The sequence below is a fragment of the Lipotes vexillifer genome, unplaced genomic scaffold (assembly GCF_000442215.2).
Source record: "Lipotes vexillifer unplaced genomic scaffold, Lipotes_vexillifer_v1.1 scaffold429, whole genome shotgun sequence".
Taxonomy (NCBI): domain Eukaryota; kingdom Metazoa; phylum Chordata; class Mammalia; order Artiodactyla; family Lipotidae; genus Lipotes; species Lipotes vexillifer.
In genome coordinates, this window is record NW_006784171.1 from 966,993 (window position 1) to 977,471 (window position 10,479).

At 49.6% G+C, this 10,479-nt stretch overlaps 1 protein-coding gene across 5 annotated transcripts; it reads left to right on the forward strand.

Moving 5' to 3' along the window:
* Nucleotides 1-1,332: 1,332 nt before the first annotated feature.
* On the forward strand, nt 1,333-9,839 carry TGIF1 (TGFB induced factor homeobox 1). Of its 5 annotated transcripts, XM_007456567.1 has the most exons (4): nt 1,787-1,985; nt 2,237-2,421; nt 7,778-8,004; nt 8,792-9,839. In XM_007456567.1, the coding sequence occupies exons 2-4, from the start codon at nt 2,406-2,408 to the stop codon at nt 9,365-9,367; spliced, it is 819 nt and encodes a 272-aa protein (XP_007456629.1). In that variant the 5' UTR covers nt 1,787-1,985; nt 2,237-2,405; the 3' UTR covers nt 9,368-9,839. The 5 variants fall into 5 exon arrangements, with proteins under 5 accessions (XP_007456627.1, XP_007456629.1, XP_007456628.1 ...); XM_007456565.1 differs by lacking the exons at nt 1,787-1,985; nt 2,237-2,421 and adding an exon at nt 1,333-1,560; XM_007456566.1 differs by lacking the exon at nt 1,787-1,985 and having other exon boundaries at nt 2,087-2,421.
* The last annotated feature ends 640 nt before the right edge of the window (nt 9,840-10,479 follow it).

Consider the following 10,479-nt stretch of genomic DNA (forward strand, 5'->3'; position numbering starts at 1 on the left):
CAGCTTTGTCTCGCGCTGGTACAAACGGCCCAGGGGGAGGGTTAAGCCGACCCGAAGGCGGGTTTCGTGGACCGGCTTCGAAAGCAGCCGAGGCAGCCGAAGCGGCTTTCGAAGTTAGCAAACAAAGCGTCTCCCCAGTAACCGGCTCCAGACGAGGCTCCAGCCACCCCGACCGCTGAGGCGCAGCGCCGGCGGTCCGGCTCCTCCTCCTGCGTCCCTCCTCCCCTTTCTCCCGGTCCCCAACGGATGTGAGCCACCAATCCCAGCAACAAACAACCCTTCAAACGCGGGAGCGGAGCGGCCCTCTAACGGGCCCCTCCCCGCCCCACATCTGTCCTGCGCGCGGGCGCAGCCGCTGATTCATCTGCAGCCAGGCCGGGAAGGAACTGCGCTCCGGCAAGTTACAGGGGAGCCCCTCCAGGCTGGTGGTTTCCCCCAGGACCATGTTCCCCCCTTGGTGGTTTTAGATGTGTGTTCTCTTAGGTGCCGAGCAGTCGGCACACCACAGGAAAAAAATAATCGTAAGGTCGTTCCCTTCTTAGACTGACGCTGTTTTCCTTGTTTATTCATTTTAAGTCCTGTAATTGGAAAAAACCACCCAAGCTTTGTAAACTCTGGCCTTATTCACTCTCGGGGCGGGGGTGTCTTTTTTGGGGGAGGGTGAGTGGGTGGGAGGCTGGCTTTAATTTTCAGTGTAATCCTAAAACAGAGGCTCCAAAATCTAGTTAGTCATCGTTTGGCTGCCTTATTCCTCCTTGGGTTGAACCTCATTTCCACGGGGCTTCTGCCGGGTTCTTCACAGAGATTACAAAACAAAAACACCACAGAGCAGAAACTGGAGGCTGACTCGGGAGCTGACGTCTCTATTAGGCTAAATTATTTACGTTTGGGTTTTCTTTTTTTTTTTTAAGTGATGGGGAAAGTCTTAGTGTGGCATGTGACAGTTCGTTTACTTCAAAACGACGAAGGGGACAAACACGCGAAAAGGAGAGGAGAGGTCTTTTTAAAGGGTAATTTCATCTAGGAACTCCTACTGGAGTCCTCCTAACTCTCAGCCAAATTAAAGCAACAGGAACATGTATTTACTTAATGGTTAGTTTCTGTTTGAAGTACCGGGGGTGGGGGGGGGGGGGAAAAGGGGCCCCTAGCAGGATATAAGTCCTAAAAGTAGACTCTGTTTACCGAAACAGATAAGCGCTCCCGGGGGTGGTAGCCCCCTTCCCATAAAGGCGGCACAGCTGCCCGGGTCCGGGGGTGCGGATGTCAGGCGGAGTCTCGGCGGGGCGGGCGCGCGTCCGGGCCGTCCCCAGGCAGAGACTTTTAAAGAGCATGTGAGCATGACAAGTGTCTGTCCGCAACATGTTAGATTTCGAAACTGCCTTGCAATCCAGTCCGGAACTCGCAGCTTTAGCCGGGGGGAACAGACTTTCACCCGGGGTGTCTGTGCCTCATCCTCCCCCCCCCCGCCCCCCACTGTTGCTGTGGAGGAAGAGCCCCCGGAGGAGAAGGGTGCGCCGCTCCGCGCCCGCGTGTCAATGGCAGCCGCGCATTCTGGAAGAAGTTGGTTCTTGTCCCGAATACTTTTCCTACGGAGCCCCGCCCCTTGAACCAGCAGCCGCTGTCTTCTCTTGCGGCCAGAGCGGGGACGGTGGAGTTGGGGCAGCTGTCAAAAACGAAAGGGGAGCCTTTTCTTTCCTGGGGTGGAGGGGGGGGAGGAGGAGACGGCCTCTTTTCCATCTGTTGCAATTTCCTAACCAAACGCACCCTTGCCAGGCCCGGGAAGAAAGGCCTAAAGTAGAAACTCGGGGCGCTCGGCTGGTGTCGTCGCCGCCAAGCCGGGGATGCAGGCGGCGTGCGCGCAGTGGGGAGCAGCGATCGCGTTTCTGGGCTCGGCCGCCCCCACGAGGGACGGGTGACAGCGGCCCGGGGACGCGGGGTGAGGCGGCGCGGCCGCGGCGCTCGGTGCAGTCCTCCGCGGCTGGAAGGTGCGGGGGAGGGGCGGAGGAGCGGCGGGGCGGGCGGGGGACTGGGCGGGCGGCTGGGGGCGGAGGCAGGACCTCCTGTACCTTCCCTCCTCGCCTCGCTCACTCTGACAGCGCCGAGGTGCGCCGAGCAGGAGCGGGGAACAAAGGAGCGGAGTGGGGAGGGGAGCGAGTTGGGCGAGGGGGAGCCCCCGGCCGGCTGCCAGAAGATCCCGGCAGGAGGAAGCCCAAGTGTCACTTGAATTCCACCCAAGGAGCGGGAGCCTGAGATCCGAGCGCCTTGTTTAGCAATAACGGCTGGAGCGCGTCCTACAAGTTACGGGAGAGTCGGCCGGGAAGGAGGACAATCGCTCGGCCCCTTCGCCCTCGCTTCTAGTCCCTGGAGACCCCAGCGTCTTCTCGCGCTGGAAGGGGAGCTCCAGAATGAAAAGCAAGAAAGGTAAGGCTCGCGGGCTCCGCGCGCCGTGGACGCGAGTCCCAGGGAAACGTGCTCGAGGGGCGGCGCTGGGTTCGGGGCGAGAGTGACTTGGTGGACTTTTCCGCCCCGGGGCTCGCAGGCCCGAGCGGCGGCCGTTCTCTTTGTTGAGGCTGCGTCTGAAATGGCAGTTGTTGCTTCCTTCTTAGACACAACACCGAGGGGCTGTTGTGGGGATACGGGCCTCTCCACGCTGCTGGCACGTTGTCAAGAAACACGCTCGCCGCCTTGTTTGTGCGCCTCCAAGTTTCATTGTCTCCGCAGACACCCCACGCTCGCAGCGTGGCTTCTTGCTCTTTCTCGCGGGCGGGGGATTGGGGTCCGGGTCGGGGGCACCCCTGCCCCGCTTTTCCCTGTCGGGACCCTGGGCCGGCCGGGCCGGCGGAGCCGCGGCGCCTTTGTCTCAAAGTTGGGCTCCTGGGTCCCCGCTCACTCCCGGCTGGGCCGGGCACGTCTTCTCCAGGGATGGGGCGTTTACACCATCGGAGGAAGGCGACTCTGGACCCCAGGTCGCCCCCGGGTGTCGGTCCCTTTGGAAAGCTAGACTTTTCAGAATTCCCAGCCTCTACAAGTTTTCCCACGATGTATCTGGGGCAAGAGGAAGAGTTAGGACTGTGGGCAAGCGGCGTGCAGTCAGAATGAGTTCAAGTGTGACATGCAAAGAGTGAGTCTGTCATTGTTTCCACGAAGCGTTCTGGAAGCTTTATAACTAAAACTTGCCGTCAGTCTGGTTTAAAAACAAAATACACAGAAAGAAAAAGGGGAAAAAAAGATACCACCACGAAAGGTAAAATAATTTTAACTCCCTTTTGAAGTTAACTTTTCAGTTCCTAGCAGGGAGGTACCCCCGAATGTTCCGTCGTGGGCCGGAGTTGGCTTTTCTGTTGTGATTTATGTCGAGTGGTTCAAAACAGAAGTTAATCGCTCGGGGAAGCCAGCGCGGGCGGGGTGGGGGGAGGGGTGACTACTGCGCATGCCCAGCTGCGGCCAGAGTTTCTCCAGCTCCACATTCTTTCAGACTCGTCGAGCGAATACGGTTAGAACAGACTCCCGTTAGAGTGGGGCAGCCTCGAAGCCGAGAGGGTTCCCTCGGCCACATTTTCACCTTGGACTTCTGTTCGTTTGATCCTGGGCTGGTGCCTTTGAAACACGCGGAGCTCCCCACCTCCCGCTTTGCGGGCGGGAGTCAAACTAAACGTCCCCCCCGGGGCCTTGGTAGTTGTAGTGGAACTAACTCCCCGCGCGTCCTCTCCCCGGGGACCCTGAAGGGCGAGAGCGGGGTCTCAGAGGTTTGGACGTTTAACTGGGCTCGGCCAGAAAAGGCGCGCGGGGGGCGCCCAGGGAGACCAGGTCAACTCGTGGGAGGCTGACAGGTCTGGATCGTCCCTGGGAGGCGTTCTCTCCCTCCTGGTGAACTGACTGGGACAAGTTGGGTTGTTTTTGACGGATGCGTCTTGTGATCCGACAGCGCCGGGGCGGGCTCCCCCCATTGTTCGGGCTCTGGCGGGGAAGGCTTTGATGATCCTCCCCGACCACCCGTAAGGCTCTGGGGTTCCCCCCTCCCCGCTATTGTGCCGGTGCCCCCCCATCCTTCCCGGCACCCCTCTCTCGGCGCCCTCCCCCCCACCCCAGCCAGGGGACGGGGCAGGAGCCCGCCGGTCCCTGGGGAATCTTCGGGGCGCGCTGCCCCGGGGCGCGAGGTACTGCTACCGCGCCGACTCATGGAAACAATGAAAGGTGACGTGTTGGAGGGGAAACTTCGCGACTGGTTCGGAGCCCTAGCGGGGGAGCGGAGACTGCCGAGGTTGCCCGGGTTTCTTTCCCTTTTTAGGTTTTCCTGGCAAATTCTCTGCGGGTGGGCAGGCCCCTGAGGAGGTTGAGATTCACGGCCCCGTTTTCAGTTTCTTCTTGTAATCTGAAACTCCGAGGCCTGGGTTTGCTCTCACTCGTGCGGTCGGAGGGGCGACTTCTGCGGGGGCCGAGGAGTTGGCGGAACAAAAGCTCCCGGGCCGGCCGGGCCGGGCTCCTCCCTCGACGAGTCCCTCTAGGTCCTGCCCGCCCCCGCCCCGGCCTCCAGCCACCTGGGGGCCCCGCGCCCAGTGGCCTCCGCTAGGGCTCCGGAAGAGATCTGGCTCGCCTAGTTGGACTGTCCGTTTTATAAAAGTCCGTGAAAATCTTTTCAAGTTTTGTTGACAACAAAAGCACTTAAAAACTTAATCGCGGAGCCGGGGATTTGGTAATAAGACTGCTTTGTGACAATAGTGTCTCGTCTTAGAAAACTGAGAATGCCCAAAAGATCTCCCCGAAAGATTTTCAAACAAGCAAGGAGATTCGTTGAGGAAAATCCCCTAAGTCTCTTTGCTCCCGGTTTCTGACGATGTGGGATTCTTGCTTCAGACTTCTGCGGCTGGGTTCATCCTAGCGCTCCTTGGATTTAGCGCCTGGGGGCTTAAGTACGTTTCCCGTCGCTTCTCCTGAGATGTTCTGATCAGGAAACCTGTTAGGTTAGGTTTGCTTTTTCCTATTTGTACCCTTAAGCGTTGCCTTCGGTTATTGTTATTCCCAGATCCTTTTCTAGTCTCTTCCAGATTTTTTTAAGAGTCCAACTTCACAACCATTGTCTCTCTAGCCCTTCCCCGGGCTCTGCCCCTCCCCCTGTTACTACTCAGGGGGGGAAAAAATGCTTTTTAGGGCTGTGGGATTCATAGAGCATCTTGTGGCTTTCTAAACAAATTTCCTTGTGTGTGGATGGAGTAAAAGAGGCTTGTGATACCCCCGCACCGCCCCCCCCGCCCCCGACCACCACATATTTTAAAGTGTGAGCAGAGTAAAACGTTTGGAAACAAGTCGTAACCGGGAAAGTGTTCCAAAGCTCTGTTACAGTAGGAAATGAGTAACTTGGAAAAGTCTTTTTGTTTTTCCAAGTTGAGCCACAATCCGGAGGGAGAGTTTTAATGAAAACAGTCCTGACAGCAGCAAACGTGGTTTGCTGTAGTGAAACATCAGCTGGCACAGCCAAGGAATTGAAGTCTTAACTTCCTGTTCCGTCAGCTTTTGTGCACATATTGGAAATACTTGTTAAGAGGTCCGGAGGCCTGGCTGCTCTTTTATTTAAATGAACTGAGAAACAGAGTAAAGTCGCTGCAGTTTGGTGTTGCTTAACCGAAACCTGCTTTTGTGTCACTAGCCTGTTTTGAAAGATCAGGCTTCTTGTCAAACTAAGTGAGCAGATCAAAGGACAGGCTTTAGGGGGTTTTTGTTTGTTTCAAACTATTTGTGATTGTCAATTTACAGTTGGGATTCACTGTTCAGTGAGCAGACTTTAACACTGTTTCTAAAACGTTAAAAAGGGGAGGTGGGGTTAATAGCCTAGAGAAGTTCTGAGTTTTCAGACTTTTTGAAGAGTTTAAACAAATTGCTTTATTCACATTTGCTTTAGTCATTCAGTTACTTGACGCATTTTTAAAAGTTAAGATTTCTTTATCAGAGCAAATGTAAAACAGGAACATTTATAATTTCTTAAGGTTTTTTTGTTAATAGTTCTTCACCCAAGTTTCAACACAGGTTTTAAAAGTTTCTCATCTTCTCAACAGTGAAAGCACTTTCAGTTTTAAATGTGCCTCCTTTTTTTTTTTTTTTCTTTTTAAGCAGTTTAATGAAATCTGGGTTGAAAAACATCACACAGCTGCCGTTAAAATTTAGGATTGCTGGGCCTTTTACTGATGGCTGTTTGTTAATGAAGCCTTGAGCCAAAGTGAATTTGCAAGATCATCCTACTCTTTTGTTAGAACTTGCTTTACTTTTTCTTTGGAAGGTTCTGCCTTTTCTGTGGACACTCCCTCCAGGACCTTCTGCCCCCTGCAGTCCAAAACTGAAAATGTGTCACCAAGAAGAGTTAGACTTAATTAACTGATGTGCTAGCTCATCAACAAATCTTTGAATGAGTAGCTTTTTGAGTTTCATTGTGTTAAAATGCTTTGAAAGGATGGGGTTTGGGAAAAGTTCCTTTAAGATACATTGAATGGTTTATCACTCTGAGGAATATTCTGTTTTTATTTCCTATCAAGGTAAACCACTTGAGCTTGTGTCAACAAAGTTAAAAATGCCTACCTTTAAATGTCGTGCTACTTTAATTTCCTTTATATAGAAATACTGTTTTTTCAAGCATACTATAGTTTGTAATTTATTTATGTTTTAAAAATTCTAAATTGTCTTCAAAAACGAGAATATATGTCTTTAGTCAGAGTAGCCTTTTGTAGTTTTGAAACGGGGAAGGGTTAAAGTTCAAAATTATCTTTAAATGTCTAAAAGGGCCAAGTCTGAATTTTTGTAGAACTCAGTCTATGTGTGATTTAAATATTCTCTATGGGTGTGACTTTTTAAAAATTTCTGGTAGGATCAAAGCGCTTGTAAACAAAAGAGAGTTTCCTCTGGGGGTTGCATATTCAGTTTTCTTTGTCATGTAACGATTTAAAGCTGATCTCTGCTTATTGATATGTAGTATCCTGGGTTCGGATTAAACTGGCAGTTGAAATTTATGGAAGTTTTAAAGTTTATTCACTACTAGGCATCTTTTGACCTCTCACATTAAGTACTAAGAATAGAAAAATATTTTTATGCAGTGAAACTGAAGACTTCAGTGGTTGTTTGCATTTAGTAAAAAGTGACTAGTACTGTCCATTAAAAGTAGGTGTCTAGTTTTGAATAAATGGAGGTAGCAATGAAAAGGAAAAGAAAAGGAATTGGCAGAGAATTCTGCCATGCATTTTATCTTCAGACTACTAACTGGGTTACAAGTGTGATTTTCTTGGCTTATATCAGTGGGAAAAAAATCTTCCTATTTCAAAACCTTCAGTGGAAGAGGGAGGAAGAACAGTGTTTCAAAGGTATAAGAGTTTACCCGTTGGATTGTTTTTCCTAGTTAGCAATGACCTCACGGAGAAGGTTGTCAGACACATCCCGTCTGCTTATGACACCTTTCCTGTTTCACACGTGGCAAGCTCTTCGCTTTAGGTGAAGCTTTGTCTCACTTGCTGGATTAGACATTTCTGAGCATCATTGAAATGGAGTGTGAGATGTTGAATCCTATAGGAAAATGGGTGCGAAAGGGAATCTGCGGTGGGCTGGGAATCTAGAATATGCTGCTATAGTCGAATTACTCTTGAGATTTCGCACGAGCTCTGGTGTTTCAGGACGGGAAACACCCGTTCTTCGCTTGTTTGGCTCTCATGAGTTGAGAAAACACAGTTGTGCTGAGTGGTCAAAAGAGGTGAGCTTTGCTGATAAAAGCGGCTGACGGCTGGCCTCTGTCCTCTCTTAGGTGTTGTTGCCGCGTCTGGCAGTGAGACCGAGGATGATGACAGCATGGACAGCCCCCTGGACCTCTCCTCTTCTGCTGGCTCAGGCAAGAGAAGGCGGAGGGGCAACCTGCCCAAGGAATCCGTTCAGATTCTCCGCGATTGGCTGTATGAACACCGATACAATGCCTACCCCTCAGAGCAAGAAAAAGCATTACTGTCCCAACAAACACACCTCTCTACACTACAGGTAAGGGAAAGGAACACCAGCTGTATGCCCGGGGGTGTGGTGGGTTTTTTCCCCAAAGTCGCTTTACAGCATTCCTGTATAGCAAGTCATTAAGTGCCTCCCCACTCAAAAAAAAAGGGGGGCGGCATATCTTTTTCTTGTAAACTTTTTATAGTGCTAACAGCTAATAACTGGCGATATAGAGAAACAGAAACGCTTCACAGTCATCTGTCAAATAGCATTTCCTTCCTTTATGCAACAAACAAGAAGGAGGTTAAATCTTACTCTATTGCCCAGGAAACTGGTTTGATATTTAAACAAGTTCAGACTTCAGTGAGGTAATTCATGTTCTGTCTGTTGACATAGTCATTTGAACTGGGAAAAATCAGTAACTGGGAGGAGTGGCTCTTTTCATACAGGAAAGGTTTTCCTGTAGTTGATTAACTTAAATGCTGGGGCGGTAGATAACAGGTTAATATGGGGAGAGTTAAAAGGTAAAATTCCCTCTCTAAAGTCGTTTTCAGACGTTTGAGAATGTATACCTTTCTTTTCCTTCCTCCTGAAAAGGTTTAAGGATGATGAGAGACCAAAAAGGGGATTTGTATTAGAAAAAGAGGAGGTTTATGACAGGAAACACCTCTCTTTTCTTGGCGGGGCTCAAATACCTCTAAATAACTTTGTAGGTCCCGATAAGCCTTTTCATGCCTTCTTTAATGCAAAGAGAGAGAGCAGTAAGGTGCCCCCAAGAAGGTTCTCGGGCATGTTGGCGGAGTGTTAAAGCGTTTAAAACATCCCCGTATGATTTCAGGTCTGTAACTGGTTTATCAACGCCCGGCGCAGGCTCCTCCCCGACATGCTGAGAAAGGATGGCAAAGATCCAAATCAGTTCACAATTTCCCGCCGAGGGGCCAAGATATCTGAAGCCAGCTCTGTGGAGTCAGCAACAGGCATCAAAAACTTCATGCCGGCTCTAGAGGAGAGCCCTTTTCACTCCTGTACAGCTGGACCCAACCCAGCCCTAGGGAGGCCACTGTCTCCTAAGCCATCATCCCCAGGATCCATTTTGGCTCGTCCATCAGTTATCTGTCATACCACTGTGACTGCATTGAAAGATGTGCCTTTCTCTCTCTGCCAGTCAGTTGGTGTGGGACAAAACACAGATATACAGCAGATGGCAGCCAGCAGCTTTACAGACACCTCCCTCATGTACCCAGAGGACACGTGTAAATCTGGACCAAGTGCACACACACAGAGTGGTCTTTTCAACACTCCTCCCCCTACTCCACCGGACCTCAACCAAGATTTTAGTGGATTTCAGCTTCTGGTAGATGTTGCACTCAAACGGGCTGCAGAAATGGAGCTTCAGGCAAAACTTATGGCTTAACCCCTTTTTTCAAGCAAAACAGTTCTCAGAAATGTTATGATTGCTGGGATGATGGCAAGAGAGGAATTGCATTATTTTATATATTTTTTTATTAATATTTGCACATGGGATTGCTAAAATGAAGCTTCCTGTTACTGAGATGTTGTCAATGGAATACAGTCATTCCAAGAACTATAAACTCAAAGCTACTGTAGAAACAAAGGGTTTTCATTTTTAAATGTTTCTTGGTAGATTATTCATAATGTGAGGTGGTTCCCAAGATCATGTGATTTTTTTTTTCCCTCCCCTTTTTTTTGTTGGTGTCTTTTTCAGACTGTGCAATACTTAGAGAACCTATAGCATCTTCTCATTCCCATGTGGAACAGGATGCCCACATTACTGTCTAATTAATAAATTTTCAATTTTTTTTCAAACAAGTATGAATCTAGTTGATTGATACATTTTTTTCATGACGTAATAAAGTATTTTCTTTTAAAAGTACTGTAATGCAGAGTATTTTGTTGAGGGAGGCGCTTCTTAAAAATGAGTAGGAATATAGCACCCCAATGAGCAGGAAGTTGGGGGTAGGGTGGAGTGTGAGTTAGGGGGGTGTCACCAGCTCTTTGAAGAACTGTGGACAAGCCAGGCTGTATAAACAGGATGTGTGATAATTTACTCTTGATAGGAGGCATAGCAGGCCCTTAAATCTTTACTTAAAACTGCAAATTGGAATGAATCATTTCCATTGGTGTTTAGCTAACCACTAAATCCCTTGGTGACCTAGTCTGCGTATTTTAAGACATGACCCACGTTGAAAAGGAAGATCTCAAAGCACCTGATCATGGCTCAAGTTTTCAGAAGTACACAACAACCCAAGCAGTTCTTAGTATTGCCTCTTGCATGTTACCGTCTAAAATAATTTTTGTTCAGTGGTCCAGTTAGGTAAGGCCTTTACATTTAAAAGCATCTTTTAAAACATTGTCTAAAGTGGTTAAAGCGGTGGGGTTCTGTCTCCCATGGGACTGTTAGTTTATTAGGTTTCTTTCCTAAGGTCACGGTTTGTGAAAAGTGGTGCCATACACAAGTGGAGTTTGTTGGGATAGGCAATTCTTTATGAAGCCAGGATGGCTAGA